This window comes from Oryx dammah, unplaced genomic scaffold (assembly GCF_014754425.2).
Source record: "Oryx dammah isolate SB20612 unplaced genomic scaffold, SCBI_Odam_1.1 HiC_scaffold_6, whole genome shotgun sequence".
Lineage (NCBI taxonomy): Eukaryota > Metazoa > Chordata > Mammalia > Artiodactyla > Bovidae > Oryx > Oryx dammah.
Genome location: NW_024070190.1, coordinates 43,832,087 through 43,853,031, shown reverse-complemented (window position 1 = coordinate 43,853,031; position 20,945 = coordinate 43,832,087). Strand labels below are relative to the sequence as shown.

The 20,945-nt window shown below is 39.8% G+C and overlaps 1 protein-coding gene across 3 annotated transcripts in view; it reads right to left on the bottom strand.

Moving 5' to 3' along the window:
- Window positions 1-1,053: 1,053 nt before the first annotated feature.
- Window positions 1,054-20,945, bottom strand: part of ANK3 (ankyrin 3) — a 372,120-nt gene continuing 352,228 nt past the window's right edge. For all 3 annotated transcript variants that reach the window (XM_040242313.1, XM_040242315.1, XM_040242314.1), the window contains 2 exons: window positions 20,270-20,357; window positions 1,054-2,476 (listed from right to left, as the gene is read on the bottom strand). In XM_040242313.1, the coding sequence (XP_040098247.1) occupies window positions 20,292-20,357 (66 nt within the window). In that variant the 3' untranslated portion in view covers window positions 1,054-2,476; window positions 20,270-20,291. The remainder of the gene's footprint in view (window positions 2,477-20,269; window positions 20,358-20,945) is intronic.

Below are 20,945 nucleotides of genomic sequence, written 5' to 3'. Positions count from 1 at the left end.
AAAATCTTTCAGGGGTCTTGGTTTGCTCATGGTAGATGATTTTGGTGCAGGGGTAAGTGTGCCAAATAAATACCTTTTTATTTGGGATACTATGCAAATGCAGTCTGGCCTCAATCTTTATGCACAGTGATTCCCTACACGTGTTCTGCATTTATATTGAAACCCAATTGGGAACAACATCCCATTTGGCAATAATCCTAAATGACAGGCAGCCTGTGACATTGCTGAATGGCTCTAAGCACCCACTGAATATTTATACAGGGACTGTTACTATCAAAGATAGTATCTACTCATAAAGTAGTCAGAGCACTGAGTTAATGAAGGCAGCATACTTATCTGGCACATCGTGAGTGTTCCAGTTTTAGCAATGATGATCCCAGTTGCTACGACCACCATTACTGTATGCCAGGCTCTGGATTACAATAAGAATTAAAGCAGCCACGGTCTCTGCCCTTATTGAGATTGTCATGTAGCATCTGATCATAGACTCCAGCTCCTAGGAGGCCAGTCAGGGCTCATGGCCTAAGAAGTAGGGCTGGGACTGTGGTACCTGGAGACCACAGGCCTCGCTGGAGAGGGCAGGGGCAGCAGCTTGCTGCCTTCTGGCAATGAGGCCTGTGGTTGCAAATCATGCTTTTCCAGAGAAGTTAGAAATGTGGGTGAAATCTCCCAGCTTACAAGTACTGACAGTGAATGTCAACTTTAAAACAATTGCTTTATGGGCTACAATGGTTCCTGGAGGTGCTCTTTTACAACTTCTGGACGTGTCAGCTGTTAACAGCTGTTAATTCTCCACGTTTGGGGGGCAGCTCAAACCAGATGTGGGCAAAGATCACTTGTCAGTCGTCTAATTTTTGGCTTTTCCATCAAATGCACAGAATTTGTGTTAAGTTGGGAGTTGGCAGGGCATGACTGAACACTGGGGACTGTCTCTTTAGTGATCAGAGGCAGAAGCACAACGAATCCTGGTGAAGAGGACAACTGTGGCCACATGACAAGGAGTTAAGATAGTTACCTTTCGTCAGAGAACACAAGGACACTTTAGAGCACAGATAGGTGAAGAGTTTAACACAATTTATTTTTGCTTAAATAATCGACTAGGTCATCCAGTGTATGGTTTTTCATACATATGTCATTAGAGCTATGTGTCAATGAATGCTGATTTTATATGAATATAATCAACAAAGAATTTCACCAAAACCCAAATAAAAATGCCCTTTAAAACACAGCAGCCTTATTAACCTAATATGACATGGCGAGAATGGTTACAAATGATTGGCTTACTGAAAGGTGTCTACATCTTATAGCCAGTACACGATACAGGAGTAATTTTACAGCGTGCTGCCATTCTACTCGCTAAGAATTCTGTTCAGTCCATTTAAATCACCCCTGACGGGGGCCTCTTTTGAGCACCATCCACCTCTAAAGCGGCAAGCATTACCCTTTTAAGCACTAACAGCACCCCCCTCCCCCTAAAGCAACTACTGTATAGGTTTTCTTTTTTTTCATTTTTAGATCATTTCATTGAAAAATTGGCAATAGCAACAAATATTAGATGAAGGGCTTTGTGTTTACAGATAAAATCTTCTGTGTTGCAGTATACTGTAGTGTTTGCAAAATTGGAAAATATTTAATCAAAATAAGGTGATACACATGCATCAAAATATTAGTATTCTGAAGAAAAATTTTTTTTCACAGAACTACAGAATTCCTCATTTGGGGAATTATTTAAATTTGCAGCAGATTTTAAAGATTTGTTTTTTTTTTTAAAATCAAGCTAGCAGTTTTGCATATACAAACATTATAATTGCTAATATACAAGAATCAGTGAAGATCCCCCCACCCGTTACCCTCCTCCCTCTTCTAGGGTGAAGTCACTTGAGACCCCTATTATGTTAAATGCATTTGCAATATTCTGTTTGTGTTCTAAGAGGCAGTGCCTTATCAACATTTATTCTATTTTTCTGTTAGAATTTATACAGTGTTATTATTTACAGCAAAACTATAGATGTTTTAAAAAAGAAACAAATAGTGTTTATACCCTGACAGTTTGGGTCCAAGAAAAATAAGGCGAGCTGTTGTGGATTTAGTAATTTCAGTGTTTCTCCATGATTTGATCATTCCATCTCCTTCTCCTTCTGTCCCTTCTGGCGGCAGAAATTTCTTCCTTTTATAAATGACACCAAATTACTTGAGATAAACTGTTAACAGCATGGCTTCTTGTATATACACTGCATTGCTAATTGCATACGTGCCAATCCTGGGAATGAAAGTGAATTTCCATGCTCTGTAAATTGGCTCATGCTAAATTAAAATGTGGGTGGTTTTTTTTTTTCTTTTTCTTTTTGCATTAAAAAAAAAAATCATGCCATTAATGTGTGGAAGCGGCAAACACATACACCCTTCTCTGTAAATTTTTACTTCCTGCTGACAACTTCCATGAATTTCTCAATACTGGCAGTAAAAACACATGATCCTGTGGAAAGAGAAACAATAGGTGTTGAGTTTAGCTTTCTTTCCCTTGCACCCCCCCACCCTCTTTTTAAAGAAGTTGCTGAAGTCTCCCTTGCCATTCAACAGAAAAGCCTCAGAGAATGGGGGCCTTCAACTTCCTAATGGGGTGGTTTAACATGCTATGACTGAGGTGATTTGCTACATGTGTCAGAGGACAAAGCCCTGAGGTATGCTGGAAAGCGTTTAGAAGGCAGTGACCTTCTCTGGGTGACCCTGGACTCTCCACAGAACATTGCTTTCTGTACTAGGGGTTTCGGGGATTGAGTTAGAAAGACCCTATTCTGGTTCTGTCTCTGTTGCTCAGGTCACTCACTCGGGTACTGGGGAAAGCCATTTGCAGACCTCTGGACCTCTATCTGTGAAATAAAGAGGCTGACAGTAGTGCTCTGAGATTTCCATCAAAATGTATGGGGTTTTTAAGGGCACACAGGACCAGGGATACAGAGTCAGGATGGAGCTCCTGAATCATGCCTATTTGTCTTATGCAAAATGGTACCTTTCATAAAGGGAGAACACTCTCATTACTTTGGTTACTATGAAATTGCTTTTCCATATGCAAATTCAAATTCATGACTATTTTATGCCATTGCAAAGAATTTTTTTTTTCTCCTGCCTCACATCAGTCATGACAGGATAGATTAATTTTATTTGGGATTTTTAATGGAGGCTCCACTGAGAACATCTTGTCCTATCTGATTATACCTGCATAAAGTATCAATGTTTTATAACCAGTCTTAATACATCAAAATAAATTAACCTCCTTTGCCAGAGGCTTTCATACTCCTATGCAGAAGTGTTCTTGGTAGGAACGCCTCCTCCACAACACAAAGTTCTTCCTGTATACGTCCATTCCTCCTGCTCAGTGTGAAAAGGTGACAGACCTAAGTGCCTGCCTGAGAGCAAGACATAGCCTCTAGAGAAAAGGCGAGTCAGGCAAGATTAATTTTGGGAACAACCCTATTCATTCACATACATGCCACAGACTATTTCTGCTGGTTCAGGAGAACCTTTAGAATTCTGCTGCTTTGGGGGTTTAAGATTGTTCTCAGTGACCCTGAGGCTGTTTATGTACCCCAGACAAGTCTCTTTGCCTTTAGATGGAATATCCTGGGGTTCTGTAAACATCTTAGTGTAGTACTTCCTCTGTCTGCCCCACTATGGTTCTGCCTTCCTTTTTTGTATTAAAAGCTTACTGACCTCCATGGCCCAGGTCACTAATGCTTGGAGCCAAGAACATCAAAGTGTCAGTTCCTTCTGGGGTGATTTGAACACCTGCCCCACACCCATGACTCTGCAGCAGTTCCAGAGAAAGAAAGTGAGTCATCTGAGCAGGCCGAGTTCCACAGAGTGTGCACATTAAAGTAAGAAGATCAGGATTTTCTCACCTCTGCTTTTACTGTCTATTCCTAATCTTCTAGGCACCAGGCTTCTTAGGTGGTTCTATGATAATGTTACTCCAGTGATCTCACTTTGTTTTCTTAGGGAAACTTCTCAGCAATTTTCTTCTAATTGAACACCGCCCCCCTCAACTTTTTACAGCTTAACTGATACAGAATTTAGATACCATATAATTTCTTTTGTAAATATAAGTTAATAATAAATATATATAGCTATGTAATCATCACTACAACCCAGTTCAGCTCTGTTTGGCCTCATCTTCCAAAAACCAATCCAGCTTCCCATTTAATCTTGCAGTAAGAAGTAAGGTCTTTCTCTTATCACCTCAATGCAAGCAAACATTATCTTGCTAGAAATAGTGGATATGTTTCTATAATTTAAAAAAAACTATTACTTACACCTATTTGTATTCGGGTATAATGTGAATGATCGTTTAAAAAGTTGAGTGTTACTTCCCCTTTTATATCTATCTTGTTCTTGGTCACAGTCAGGGTGTACAGGCCCCAACCACATAGGGTGTAAGAATGTTATTCATTGAGCAAAAGCATATGCCAAGGACAGTGTTACACAAAAAGCATGAGCATCTTGGCTGAGTGGCTCTGGGTTGTTATACAATAGTGACAGTCTATAAACTGTGATGAGATCGCCATCTGATGGAAAGGTGCAAGAGCAGGCTCCCTCAAGATGACATTTCAGAAAGAGAATTTGAGTCATCTTCTGTGTCTGGGTTTAAATAATGGATCTGAGTTTGAGGCATTTGCATTTAGAAATCTGTCTTTGGGTTTTCATGCTTTTCAAACCCCAGTGTAGTGGAAAACAACTCAGAAAACCAATCATTTATTTAGTTATTTCAGTATACATTTGTTTTAAGAAATTTAAAATATCAAAAAAGAACTATTGATTGGATTTTCAAGGCAGTTTATATTTCACAGATGAATGTTGTACTTTCTTCATCACAGTTTCAAGTCAGGAATATATATTTAGGTTAAAACCAACCTTTTCTTTATAGGTTCATGTAATAGTGGTACTGAACCCCTGCTGCTACTGCTAAGTCACTTCAGTCATGTCCAACTTTCTGTGACCCCATAGACAGCAGCCCACCAGGCTCCCCCATCCCTGGGATTCTCCAGGCAAGAACACTGGAGTGAGTTGCCATTTCCTTCTCCAACGCATGAAAGTGAAAAGTGAAAGGGAAGTCGCTCAGTCGTGTCCGACTCTTCGCGACCCCATGGACCGCTGCCTACCAGGCTCCTCTGTCCATGGGATTTTCCAGGCAAGAGTACTGGAGTGGGGTGCCATTGCCTTCTCCGACTTAACCCCTAGTGCCTAGCTAAAAACAAACTAACAGCAACATCACACATGCACACGCACCCACACCCACACCCACTCACACCTTACACCTTTAGCTCTCTGCATAGTGATACTTAACCGCTTGTACCTAACTAAAAACAAACAGCAACATCACACACACACACACACACACCCCTTACACCTTTAGCTCTCTGCAGTTCAGCCCAATAAACACACACACATATACCCCTTACACCTTTAGCTCTCTGCAGTTCAGCCCAATAAACCTTTTCATGCTTACTGCCCATACTCTCCACTGAAAATCACTGTTTAACAATCTCCACTGGTTCTCAAACTTGGATACACATTAGAGTTATCTGGGGAGATTTAAAAAAAATCCCAGTATCCAGGCCATATCCCATATCAGCTGGGTGGTGCACAGCATAAAAACTTAAACAAAACAAAACCCTGTAGATGATTCCAGTGTTCCACCCAGATTAAGAGCCAGTAATATGTTCTGAAGCAGTGCTTCCCAAGGCTTAAAGTGCATACCTATCACCCAGGGATCTTCAAAAGTGGATTCTGATCAAGTAGGTCAGGGTGAGCCAGGAGTTTCTGCATTTCTAGTAAGACTCTGGGTGCTGATACTGCTAGTCCACAGATCACACTTGGAAGATCTAGAGAATCTAGACTACATGCCAATCATCATCCCAATTGGTTTCCAATTTCCTTTTCTTTGCTAATGATTTTGTATCCACCTATAATCCCCTGCTGCCATCTTCATTTATCTCTAACTCCTCTTTACCCTGTAAGTGTGTTTCAAATGCCATCTTCTTGAAACTCTGGGCTATCTTCTCCCTAGTGAGATTTACCTTTGCAGGCTAACTCTTACTCATTTAAAGACTGAGCTCTGTTAGGCCTTAAAGAAAGCCTTTTCTGATACGCCTTCCCTATAGCCCACTGAAAACAAAGAATTTGTTATTCTATTTCTTCTCTTCCTAACTCACTTCTCTCTTCCATTCCCTTCTCTTTTTCTCTTTTGTTAAGGAAGTCATGAGGCTAAGAACATTTTTTCCTAAGCATTAATTCTAATTACTTTATGTAATGCTAATTGTGTAATTTAAAAATAGTTCCCAGCTTATGTAGATTTGTTCTTCAACTAATACCAATAAGTGGGACTTAATTTTTGTTTGTTCTCTTCTAGTGACTTCTGCTTAACAAATATCTGAGGTTAACAGTGCCAGTTTTTTAAAAAAGAAATTATCGGGAAAGTATTGATGTTCATGTTGGCAGTGGAAGAAAAATACAGTGCTCAAGTTTTATAGTTAACTTAGTAGGGCAACTAAATATTGTCATCATTATTAAATGTTTATGATGTGCCAGGCAGTGTTCTAAGGTGGATTAGCTTATTTAATCCTAATAACCATGAGGTACTATTTCTTCCATTTTACACATAAGGAAACAGAGCCACAGGGCTCTTACTGGCACTGCATTTAGTGTGTGGGAGAGCCAGAACTGGAAGTCAAGCTACCTGGCTATTGGGCCCTGCCTTTAGATAATTAGGGATTTTTTTAAGGGTAAGAGAGATGAAAAGAAATGCTACATAAAAGCATTATCTACTCCAGATGAATTCTGGAAAATATTCTGGAGGACAGGGTCCTGAATTTAGGGTGAAGTAATTCATACCAGAGTTCTGATTTCCTGGAAGCAGAATCAGGAAGCTGGAGTTAAAATCCGTTTCTGTCATTAACTACCACCTCATCGATTCTGCTGTCTGTATTAAAGAGGAATGAGAATACCTATGCTGCTGGTTTCACGGGGATACTATGAGAAACAAGTGGTACGAAATAACAAAGTGCTCTGAGGTATACACCCGTGTGACACACAGAGGATCTCGGTGATGCTGCTGTTCCGCCCTCTCCCGCTGCTGTGTTCTAGCACACCTGGCTGCTGCTGCTCAGCCCACCGGCCTCCTAAACCCAGGATCTTCCAGGTGCTGTTCTTGGCTCTCTTCTCATCTCTCTTCTTTTTTAAACGTTTACATCATTTTTAAAGAATTGAAGTATAGTTGATTTACGGTATTGTGTTGTTTTCAAGTGTAGAGCAAAGTGTTTTACATATATATGTATGCTGCTGCTAAGTCGCGTCAGTCGTGTCCGACTCTGTGCGACCCCAGAGACGGCAGCCCACCAGGCTCCCCCGTCCCTGGGATTCTCCAGGCAAGAACACTGGACTGGGTTGCCATTTCCTTCTGCAATGCATGAAAGTGAAAAGTGAAAGTGAAGTCGCTCAGTCGTGTCCGACTCTTCGCGACCCCATGGACTGCAGCCTATCAGGCTCCTCCACCCATGGGATTTTCCAGGCAAGAGTACTGGAGTGGGGTGCCATTGCCTTCTCCGATATATATGTATATATATACACAAACACACACATACCTTTATATATGTATATACACACAGACACACACACATACAGGTTGTTGTTGTTAGTTGCTCAGTTGTGTACAAATCTTTGTGACCCCGTGGACTACAGCACGCCAGGCTTCCCTGTCCTTCACTGTCTCCCAGAGTTTGCTCAAACTCATGTCAGTTCAGTCGATGATGCCATCCAGCCAACTCATCCTCTCTTGCTACCTTCTCCTCCTGCCCTCAATCTTTCCCAGCATCAGGGTCTTTTCCAACGAGTCAGTTCTTTGCATCAAGTGGCCAAAATATTGGGGCTTCAGCATCAGTGCTTCCAACGAATATTCAGAGCTGATTTCCTTTAGGATTGACTGGTTGGATCTCCTTGCAGTCCAAGGGACTGTCAAGAGTCTTCTCCAGCACAATAGTTCGAAAGCATTGATCTTCAGAACTCAGCCTTTTTTATGGCCCAACTCTCCCATCTGTACATGACTACTGGAAAAACCATAGCTTTGCCTATCTGGACCTTTGTTATCAAAGTGATGTCTCTGCTTTTAAATATGCTATCTAGATTGGTCATAGCTTTTCTTCCAAGGAGCAAGTGTCTTTTAATTTCATGGTTACAATCACTGTCCGCAATTATTTTTGAGCCTAAGAAAATGAAGTCTGTCACTGTTTCCACTGTTTCCCCATCTATTTCCCATGAAGTGATGGAACTGAATGTTGTGATCTTAGTTTTTTGAATGTTGACTTTTAAGCCAACTTTTTCACTCTCCTCTTTCACTTTCATCAAGAGGCTCTTTAGTTCTTCACTTTCTGCCATAAGGGTGGTATCATCTGCATATCTGAGGTTATTGATATTTCTCCCAACAGTCTTGATTCCAGGTTGTGCTTCATCCAGCCTGGAACTTTGCACGATGTACTCTGCATAGAAGGTAAATAAGCAGGGTGACAATATACAGCCTTGACGTATGCCTTTTCTAATCTGAAACCTGACTGTTCTGGTGTTTTCTAACTGTTGCCTCTTGACCTGCATACAGGTTTCTTTGGAGGCAGCTAAGGTGGTCTTGCATGCCCAAGAATTTTCCAGTTTGTTGTGATTCACACAGGCAAAGACTTTCACATAGTCAATGAAGAAGAAGTAGATGTTTTTGTGGAACTCCCTTGCTTTCTCTATCATCCAGTGAATGCTGGCAATTTAATCTTTGGTTCCTCTGCCCATTTTAAATTCAGCTTGTACATCTGGAAGTTCTTGGTTCACATACTGTTGCAGCCTAGCTTGTAGGATCTTGAGCATTACCTTGCTAGCATGTGAAATGAGTGCAATTGTGTGGTAGTTTGAACATTCTTTGGCATTGCCCTTCCTTGGGATTGGAATGAAAACTGACCTTTCCAGTCCTGTGGCCGCCCACTGCTGAGTTTTCCAAATTTGTTGACATATTGAGTGCAGCACTTTTACAGCATCAACGTTTAGGATTTGAAATAACTCAGCTGGAATTCCATCACCTCCATTAGCTTTTGTTCGTAGTAATGCTTCCTAAAGCTCACTTGACTTCACACTCCAGGATGTTTGGCTCTAGGTGAGTGAGCACACTATTGTGGTTATCTGGGTCATTAAGACCTTTTTTGTACAGTTCTTTTGTGCATTCTTGCCACCTCTTCTTAATATCTTCTGCTTATTTTAGGTCCATACTATCTCTGTCCTTTATTGTGCCCATCTTTGCATGAAATGTTTCCTTGGTATCTCTAATTTTCTTGAAGAGATCTCTAGTCGTTTTCATTTAATTGTTTTCCTCTATTTTTTTGCATTGTTCACTGAAGAAGGCTTTCTTATCTCTCCTTGCAATTTGGAACTCTGCATTCAGATGGGTATATCTTTCCTTTTCACCTTTGCCTTTTGTTTCTCTTCTTTTCTTGGCTATTTGTAAGGCCTCCTCAGACAACCATTTTTCCTTGTTGCATTTCTTTTTCTTAGGGATGGTTTTGGTCACTGCTTCCTGCACAATATTATGAACCTCATCGTACTTCAGGTACTCTATTGGATCCAATCTCTTGAATCTATTTGTCACTTCCACTGTATACTCCTAAGGGATTTGATTTAGGTCATACCAGAATGGCCTGGTAGTTTCCCCTACTTCCTACAATTTAAATCTGAATTTTGCAATAAGGAGTTGGTGATCTGAGCCTCAGTCAACTCCCGTTCTTGTTTTTGCTGACTGTATAGAACTTCTCCATCTTCGACTGCAAAGAACATAATCAATCTGATTTTGGTACTGATGTCCATGTGTAAAGTCGTTTCTTGTGTTGTTGCAAGAGGGTGTTTGTTATGACCAGTGTGTTCTCCTGGCAAAACTCTGTTAGCCTTTGCCCTGCTTCGTTTGATACTTCAAATTTGCCTGTTACTCCAGGTATCTCTTGACTTCATATTTCTGCATTCCACTCCTCTATGATGAAAAGGACATCGTTTTTGTTTTGGTGTTAGCTATAGAAGATCTTGTAGGTCTTCACAGAACCATTTAACTTCATCTTCTTCAGTATTAGTGATTGGAGCATAGATTTAGATTACTGTAATATTGAATGGTTTTCCTTGGAAACGAATCAAGATCGTTCTGTCGTTTTTGAGACTGCACCCAGGTAGTGTATTTTGGACTCTATTGTTACTGTGAGGGCTATTCCATTTCTTCTAAGGAATTCTTGCCCACAGTAGTAGATATAATGGTCATCTAAATTAAATTCTCCCATTTCCATCCATTTTATTTCACTGATTCCTAAAATGTTGATGTTTACTCTTGCCATCTCCTGTTTGACCACTTCCAGTTAACACTGATTCATGAATCTAACATTACAGGTGCCTATGCAATATTGTTCTTTACAGCATCAGACTCTATTTTCACCACCAGAAACATCCACAACTGGGTGTTATTTCTGCTTTGGCCCAGCCTCTTTCTTTCCTTCTGTAGCTATTTCTCTGCTCTTCTCCAGTAGCATATTGGACACCTACCGACCTGGGCTGTTCATCTTTCAGTGGCATATCTTTTTGCCTTTTCATACATGTTCATGGGCTTCTCAAGGCAAGCATGCTGAAGTGGTTTGCCATTCCCTTCTCCAGTATAGTAATGACGCGATATTGAGTATAGTTCCCTGTGCTACAGAGTAGGTCCTTGTCGTTTACCTGTTTTATATATATTGTCGCTGTTTAGTTGCTCAGTTGTGTCCAACTCTTTATGACCACATGAACTGTAGCCCACCACATTCCTCTGTCCGTGGGGATTTTCAGGCAAGAATACTGGAGTGGGTGGCCAGCATTTTATATATAGTAGTGTATGTGTTAATCCCAAACTCCTAATTTATATCCCTGACCCCACTTCTCTCAACACTATTATTAATAATAATAGCTGAGTGCTTACTATGGGCTTGCCAGTCACTATTTTACGTGATTTACATAGAGTAACTCATTTAGTTCTAGCAACAACTCTATGAGATATGTTACTCTTATCCTAATAGAGGCCAAGAAATTAAGGCAGAGAAGTTAAATAGATTAGTCAAGCTTACACAGCTAGTAAGCCTGTGGTTTATCTTCACTCAGGCCACTTCTATACCACATTAAGATCATTAGCCTACATTTCTCTTCCTCATTACTGACAAACGCTGAAGCACTACAGATTGACCTATTTCAATCTCTAATTTTATTTTTCTCCTCTTACAGTCTATACTTTCATTAGTGATTATACACAAGTTCACAATCTCACTCCCTCTATAGAGTTAATCTGGTTGTTACACTTCTAAAATGTTCCTCACATCTGCCCTCAATTTTCTATTCTTTCTACCCAGGTTCAGGCCCTCATTGTGTCTCATAACTGAGTTCCTCGTGTTCAAACTCTCCTCCCACTAACTCCCTTTCCTACCACTAGGGTTACCTAACTCCCATCTGACTGTATTATTTTCCTACCACAACACTTCCAGTGGTACTCCATGTCTCTAGGATAAAGGCCACAGTTGCGAGCATAGCACGTATCATCACACTGCCCAGTCTTAAATCCTACTCTGTCTTCAGAAGCCACTTTAAATATGCACTTCCAAGAAGCTTTGCAAGCTCTCCTCCATTGGAGTTTATTACATCTTCCAGTGAATTCGCCTAGCAATATGTTTATATCTTTTATTATAGCTCTGTATTTTGGCTTGGGTTGTTTACAGTCATGTTTGCCTCTTGGTCTAGACTGCAGTTGTATGTCCTCAAATAAGTAGCAATGCTTGGGATAATGTCTTTTTTCAATTTATATATATGTATTTTATTTTTTACTGAAGGAAAGTTGATTTACAATGTTGTGTTAATTTCAGGTATACAGCAAAGTGATTTTATATATATGTGTATACACATACACACACATATCTGTTCTTCAGATTCTCTTATATGTTACTACAAAATATTGAGTATAGTTCCCTGTGTTATACAGTAGGCTCTAGTTGATTATTTTATATATACTAGTGTATCAATTCCAATCTCCTAATTTCTCCTTCCCTCACCCCTGTTTCCCGTTTATAACCATATGCATGTTTTGTGTGTCTATGAGTCTCTTTCTGTCTTGGAAATAAGTTCATTGTATTTTTTTTTTTTTAAAGATTTCACATATAAGTGATACGTCTCTCCCTGTTCACTTTAGTGTGATGATCTCCAGGTCCATCCATGTTGTAGCAAATGACATTTTTTCATTCTTTTGTATGGCTGAGTTGTATCAGGATAATGTCTTAAAGGTGGGACTCTCTTGATCACAAACACAGTGTGTGTCACATGCTAAGAGAAAAGGGGCTCTAAACGTGGGTGATCACTTAGTTATAAAAGCCTATCAGCCAATCTGCATTATAGGAAAGTTTCTTTTATCCACTGATATTAAACTGCAAGGATGAAAATATTTTATGGTAAAACCAAATAAATAAGCTAGAGGGCCAAGGCTGAATATGTAGGCAGTTTTAGATGAGAACAGATAGAACAGCTTGGAGATCTCTAGGAAGGAAGAGGTCAGAGGCAACCTTCTAAAGCTCTGTTCTCTTCAAAATGTTCTTTGGGGCTCAATCCTGAGCCCCTTCTTTGCTCACGTTCACTTTCTTCCTAGGTAATCACATCTATTTTCTGGTGTTCCCTTTCTCTGATATTCAGGACTCACCTCTTGAGTGATAACACTCATTTTTATATGTCAAGTCACAGTCTTTCCTCAGAGCTCCAGACTTATGTACTGACAAAGGGCCTGAGTTCTTGATAGTTTTAAAACCCATCCTGTTCCTTTCTCCACCACCCACTTGCTTATACTTGGAACCTGGTGTCATTCTTGACTCAACTCTTCTCCATCCTATCTCCAGGCCATCAGATACAGTCAACTTTCCTAAAACTACAGCCCAGGTCCTAGCCCTGTTATCACGTGGCTTAGCTGGATGATAGCAATAACATCCTAGCTCATCTCCTTCAGTTTATTCTTGTTTTCCCTCCAATCCTTCTCTACATAGCTGATGTGTTTAAAAAAAAAAATTAGGTCAGGCTCTTGCTTAAAATCTTTCAAAGGCTTCAATGTCTTAGAATGAAATCCAAATCCTATAGTCTGGCCTATGGTGAAGCATTTCTCACTTCATCATGGGCCTGCCTCAGTCACCACCAGCTCATCAGGCTCTGGGGCACCGATCTTCTTTCGTGTCCCCAAATGTGTTAGGCCTTTTCCTACCTCAAGGCCCTTGCAGTTGTACCCTTTGCTTGGAGTCCTCTTTCCCTTCCCGTTTTCATTGCTGGTGGTACCTATGAGGCCTTAGCATAAATGGCATGACTTTCCCCAGTCCCCAAGTCTAAATATGTTCTTGTGTTAGTCTTCCTTGGATCTTGGACTTTGTATTTTTAGCCTTTAGCAACATGTGTCCCATCTCTTTCCCCTTTGCAGGCTGAGAGATGCAGGAAGGCAGAGGCCATGGAGGTTTTATTCACCTCTGTGTATCTGGGTTTTTCACTCTAAGCCAGGTAGAAGGTCAAATACTTTTTGAGACATCAATGAAATGAGTCAACATTTTGACCTCGGGTAATAAAGTATTTCCCCAGCAGGCCTGGGTGCTGTTGCTGCTCCTGGCTTCCACGTGGCTGTGCGATCTTGAGCATTTCCCTGAAAGAGGTTTAAAATGCAGCTGTTCCAGTCTTTTATGGCATATATCTGGGGGCCTTCTCATGCCACAGCCTCACTAATCAGTTCTCTAATGGCATTTTTAAAGTAGACATTTGGAGATTATGGCTGTGCAGGTTTGTTTTATTTTAAAAAACAAAACCAAAACACTGAGTATTTTCACTGTGGATTGTATGAAGAAATTTACTACAGGTTGCCTTTACACATGTCTTGGATTCAAAATGCTTTTAGGTTTCTGATAATAGTCAAATACTGTTTAACTATTAGTATGAGTAACAGTTAAGAGCTAGGCTCTGGATAAGTTCAAGTTTTATTCTTTTGCTCCTTAGCTACAGACCTTGGGTAAGTCATTTAATTCTTCCAAACTTCAGTTTCCTCATTTATTAAAAAAGGGATAATAGTATTTATCTTATAGCATTGTTTTGGGGACTACATGAGGTAATTTATGTAATGATCTTACCTGGCATATAGTAATCTCGGATAGGATATGACTATTAATATTATTCATAAGTAACTTTAGAAAGACAGCTTAGTGGAATTGGACACTAAGTGAAGTATCAATCTTGAGTTAAGTTCTAGTTCTTCCAATCACAGCTGTGTAACAGAAGAAAGGTCATATGACCTCTCTCAGCCTTAGCATCCTCATCTGTAAAAGGTAGCAATCAAAATCGGTCTGACCTTCCTGGAAGCTTGTTTGAAGAGTAAGACAAAAACGTAAAAGCACTTTATAAGGTATAAATCATTATGTATTACGTATAAATCTTTATATTTATTTCCAGCCATCAGCTTTTCCCTTACATTAAAAATAGGATGGCTGTGACTCAGTATTAAAGAAAGGCAGGTGTAGGGTTCAGATAGCTCAAAATTCAACTGGTTATAAAACCAGAATAAAAATTTTAATGTTACCATCTGATATTCAGTGAAATTTGGCCACATTCCATGTGCTTATTAGTTGTTCTACTGTTAAAAAAAAGACAGCCAGCAGTCTCATATATTTGCAGATTGATTTTTCCAGAGCACACATTCAGTGTCCTGGAATTATAGGCAGTATTCTTGGACTCATTTCCTAAGTTCACTTATGAAAGGTAAATACCACCCTGGAGAGTAAAATGAGGTCTGCAGTCAAATCACTGTTCTTTCCATCTGACACATTTAGTTTGCTTTACGTTGAAGCTATTTTCACATTCATATGAATGCTTCTATTGAGTTTCTCTTTCCTTTGAGTGTTGTAGCAAATGAGCCAAAGCCAAGCCCACTGCTTTATGGAGTGGATTATTTATCATTCTGATGTCTCTTGTATATTTTTGACAAGTCATTTCTGTATTAATTAGTTCTAAATGACCCTGGAAGCCTAACATTTTCACATTTTTTTGATGTCATGTATTCATAGATATTAGGTATATGTTACTCTAGAAAAATGACTTCACTGGTGTAAATAACCTTTTTGGTTCTTTCCTACTCAGAGTCTGACTCTATGATTGAACAAGTTACTAAACTTTTAGGGGCATAATAAAGCTGACAGCTAACTGAACTCTCTTCTAGTTTTATTTATCACTTACAATTGCTTAAACAGAGTGAACAGCAAATTCATGCTTAGTGTTTTATTAATCTGCCATATAGCCAAAGCAATCTTTTTTTTAACTGATTAACAAAGTTGTGATAGTTTCAGGTGGACAGCAAAGGGACTCAACCATACATATACATGTATCCATTCTCCCCCAAACTCCCCTCCTATCCAGGCTGCACATAACACTGAGCAGAGTTCCCTAGTTGGTTATCCATTTTAAATATAGCAGTGTGTACATGTCCATCCCAAACTCCCTAACTCTATTTCCCCCTCAAATCCTTCCCTCTGGTAACCATAAGTTATTTCTCTAAGTCTGTGAGTCTGTTTTGTAAATAAGTTCCTCTGTATAATTTCTTTATAGATTTTACATGTCATACAATATTAGTCCTCTGATTTGCTTCACTCAGTATAACAATATATAAGGAAAACTCAGCAGTGGCCACAGGACTGGAAAAGGTCAGTTTTCATTCCAATCCCAAAGAAAGGCAATGCCAAAGAACGCTCAAACTACTGCACAATTGCACTCATCTCACATGCTAGTAAAGTAATGCTCAAAATTCTCCAAGCCAAGCTTCAGCAATACGTGAACCGTGAACTTCCTGATGTTCAAACTGGTTTTAGAAAGGGCAGAGGAACCAGAGATCAAATTGCCAACATCTGCTGGATCACAGAAAAATCAAGAGAGTTCCAGAAAAACATCTATTTCTGCTTTATTGACTATGCCAAAGCCTTTGACTGTGTGGATCACAATAAACTGTGGAAAATTCTGAAAGAGATGGGAATACCAGACCACCTGACCCACCTCTTGAGAAACCTATATACAGGTCAGGAAGCAACAGTTAGAACTGGACATGGAACAACAGACTGGTTCCAAATAGGAAAAGGAGTACGTCAAGGCTGTATATTGTCACCCTGCTTATTTAACTTAGATGCAGAGTACATCATGAGAAATGCTGGGCTGGAAGAAGCACAAGCTGGAATCAAAATTGCCGGGAGAAATACCAATAACCTCAGATATGCAGATGACACCACCCTTATGGCAGGAAGTGAAGAACAACTAAAAAGCCTCTTGATGAAAGTGAAAGAGGAGAGTTAAAAAGTTGGCTTAAAGCTCAACATTCAGAAAACGAAGATCATGGCATCTAGTCCCATCACTTCACGGGAAATAGATGGGGAAACAGTGGAAACAGTGTCAGACTTTATTTTTTGGGGCTCCAAAATCACTGCAGATGGTGATTGCAGCCATGAAATTAAAAGATGCTTACTCCTTGGAAGGAAAGTTATGACCAACCTAGACAGCATATTAAAAAGCAGAGATATTACTTTGCCAACAAAGGTCCGTCTAGTCAAGGCTATGGTTTTTCCAGTGGTCATGTATGGATGTGAGAGTTGGATTGTGAAGAAAGTTGAGTGCTGAAGAATTGATGCTTTTGAACTGTGGTGTTGGAGAAGACTCTTGAGAGTCCCTTGGACTGCAAGGAGATTGAACCAGTCCATCCTAAAGGAGACTAGTCCTGGGTGTTCATTGGAAGGACTGATGCTGAAGCTGAAACTCCAATACTCTGGCGACCTCATGCAAAGAGTTGACTCATTAGAAAATACCCTGATGCTGGGAGGGATTGGGGGCAGGAGGAGAAGGGGACGACAGAGGATGAGATGGTTAGATGACATCACTGACTCGATGGATCTGAGTTTGGGTAAACTCCAGGAGTTGGTGATGGACAAGGAGGCCTGGCGTGCTGCGATTCATGGGATTGCAAAGAGTTGGACATGACTGAGCAACTGAACTGAACTGAACTGATGTTGCTACAAATGGCATTATTGCATTCTTTTTAATTAGCCAAAGAAATCTTGAGAAAGAAGAACAGAGCTAGAGGTACGATGCTCCTTGACTTCAGACTATATTACAAAGCTATAGTAATTAACACAGTATGCTACTAGCACAAAAACAGACACACAGATCAATAGAACAGACTAGACAGCCCCAAAATAAACCCACACGTTTATGGTCAATTAATCTATGGCAAAGCAGGCAAGAATATACAATGGAGAAAAGACAGTCTCTTCAATAAGTGATGCTGGGAAAATTGGACAGCCACATGTAAAAGAATAAGAATAGAACATTTTGTCACAACATACAAAAAGAAAACTATAACACTAAGAATAGATTAAAGACCTAAAAATAATACTGGAAACCACAGAAGTCCTGGAAGAAAACACAGAATACTTTTCGACATAAACTGTAGCCATAGTTTTTTTGGATATGTCTCCTAAGGCAACAGAAACAATAGCAAAATAAGTGGGTCAAAATAGTGAATAAGGAAAATGTGGTGTATATATATATGGAATGGAATGTTTAAAAAGTCAAATTTTGCCATTTACAACAACATAGATGGACCTGGAGAATATTATGATTTATTTATTTTTTAGTCCACATATAAGTAATAACAGAATATAGCAAAATATAGACTCACAGATATAGAGAACAAACCACTAGTGACGAGTGGGGAGAGGCAAGGCAGAAGGGACAAGACAAGGGTAGGAGATTAAGAGGTACAGACTAATGTGTGTAAAATAAATTAGCTACAAAGACATATATTGTGCAGCACAGTGAAATATAGCCAGTATTTTACAAAAACTTTAAATGGAGTATAATCTATAAAAATTTTGGATCACTTTGTTATGCATCTGAAACTAATATTGTAAATCAGCCACACCTCAATTAAAAAAAATATATATGTCTTTTACTAGGTTCAGCTGTAAGACATGAATAAGGGGTGGGTTCATTCTAGATATTGCCTCACTGATGTTATCCTTAATTTTCTCATCCCTCACCCTTATCATTTGACAAAAAGCAATTCATGTCACTATCTCTTGATTTAGCCTTACTGTCACATCCTCTTACAATCCTTACTGCCCAAGCCAGCATCTTCAGTAGTTTAACAGATTATCTGCTCATCTATTATTGCCACCTCCCTTCATTCTGTGTCTTGCAGCTAGAGTAAGTGATGCAAAACCTAGACTTTTAGTGGAAAGGGGCTTATGAGACCTGAATCTTTCCTACCTCTCCAGACTCAATGCCAAAACCTTCTAACAGCTGCACTGACCTGTTCTCCCTTCTTGTTTCTTTCTCCTTCTGGCCTTTGCAAAATGCTGTAGCCTATGCCTGGAAGGCTACCCCAAACACCATCCAGTTTCTTCCTCTTTACCCAACTGAGTCCTATTCACCCTTTAAAACAGCTCAAGCATCATTTTCTCAAAGAAAATCTTCCCTGTCACCTCAGACCAGGTCAGATATCTGGTTAACAGGGTTAAGAGTGTGGGCTCCAGAGCTGCCTTGTTAGGGTTTGTATCCTATTTCTGCCACTTTTTATTTAGGTGACCTTGGGCAATTCTGAGCCTGTTCAATGGGGATGATAAAGCTGCCAATCCAAGAGGACTGACTGTGAGAATCAAGTGAAGGCTACACCTGGAACACTGGACGAGTGTGTATAGCAAACATTGTTCTTTCCAGAGCTCTCTGTAGTTCCTAGGAGTTTTCTCAAAGCCTTAAATACTGAAATGACTAACTACCATTAAATCTCTAAACGTAAGGTCAGTGAGGGCCAGTACCTCCCTGGTGGTGTTTACCAGTGATTCCCCAGTGCCTTAGGCAGAAAGCCTCATGGAGAGAAAGTGAAATCAATCCTTAAGTGAACAAACAGGCAAATAATAAGAGTTTTTTTGGAGGTGGAGGGATTAAGAATTTCTTTGGGTCTTAGTTACAGTCACCTCACATACAAAATTTGGGGCAACGAGACTCTGATTTCTCAGTTCCTTATGGCAACACTCCAAATACCAGGATTCTGGTAAGTGGGGAACAGCAGATGAATGGAAGTGGAAACTGGGATCCCTTTGCTCTTTGTTTCTGGGGGCTAACAAAACTCTTGGTGAACAGCCCTAAGAACTCATCCAGCTTTGTCTCACAGACTTACAAAGAGCTTTTCAAAGCTCTATCTGCTTTTTCACTCCATATGGCCTTTCTAATTGTGGTTCCGTAGGAAGAACTAGCACAAAGTAAAGTTCAGAAAACAATGTTAAAGGAAAACACCCTTCTTCTGAAGAAAAATTCAGACAACTTTAAACAAAGCTCACTAAACATTTTAACTTACAAAACACAGTCGTCCCATTAGCCTCCTATTTAATTTGCTTTGTTTATACAAAATATATTAAGTAGTATATAGAGATTTCGGTCACTCCATTTAACTTGGCAACCAATATATTCCAACCAAAATTATACTCTTAGATGCTGTTCTGCAAAAATGGTGGGAAACTGAATCAATACAACTTTCCAAGTACATTTATATGAGCTATTTGTTGCCGAATAACCTTCCTGTTAGAATGAATAATGCTACTGCTTCTTAAACACAGCCTTCACTCTTTGAGGAGACTCACTGATCAATATTTACATTTGCTTCTGAAAACATCATTTACATTTAAATTCCTGACTAATCTGTGAAGAGAAAGTTTATGGACTGTGAGCTGGAGGCCATAGCTTTAGTGTGTGTGTGTGTGTGTGCGCGTGCGTGTGTGTCTGGGTTCCCCTGGTGGCTCAGTGGTAAAGAATCTGCCTGCCAATGCAGGAGACAATGCCTGGGTTCGATCCTTGGGTCAGAAGATCCCTGGGAGAAGGAAATGGCAACCCACTCCAGTGTTCTTGCCTGGGGAAATCCCATGAACAGAGGAGCCTGGCAGGCTAGTTCACGGGGTCACAAAAGTCAGACACAGCTTAGCAGCTAACAACAACAACAGTGTTTGTATACACAAACATAAAAATGACTGCAACTTCATACTGGATATTCAAAGCTGTAATTCCGTGAAAAAGAGTGGAAGGGTGGAGGAGGTATGGATCACTTATTTGGTGAAATTAGATGTGCTCCTGTTGTTGATTTGAGCACACTTACCACCTTGGTTGACTGTTTACTATTATGAGTGGCTCTTCTTTTCCACTTGACGGATTTCTTTCTTCGTCTTCACTTTATAACCTTCTCCCTGTTTTGAAAGGAATGTACACATTAAGATTTCGTGGTGAAAGAGTTTTCATTAAAAATCAGGTTCTGTTCTGGTTCCTTGAGGCTAGATTAGGGTAAGTGAGACACAGTTTAAAGCACTTTGTCACTTCATGTCCAAAAATACCATCTATTTACCTTAACCACACAGCTCAGCAGCATCAAGGCAAGCTGGAGAGCACCATCAGAATGAATACCATGTTACTATACTTCACAATCATTCATTCTATTAGTGATCATTCAAACAGCCTGTCCATTTCCTGTGAAGCTAGAAGAAATCACTAAAGCTCTCAAGGCACTCAAACCCCAGTTGTAAAAAATATTAGTAAGTTATAATTTATGCCTTTTAAAGTCAGCAGAATGTTAAGTAATCTATTGTAATGAGACGGAAATTTCTCAGTGAAGCACTAATCATGAACTAAACACCGTGGAAGTGCTGTCGGGCTGAGAGACACTTTTTCCTTTTTAATTTGTGAAATTACCACACCCTTCCTCTTACTCCTGACAAAGTAGCCATCCTTTTTCCATAAAACAAGACCTCTCTTCACTGAGCATCAAGGACACACTTCTC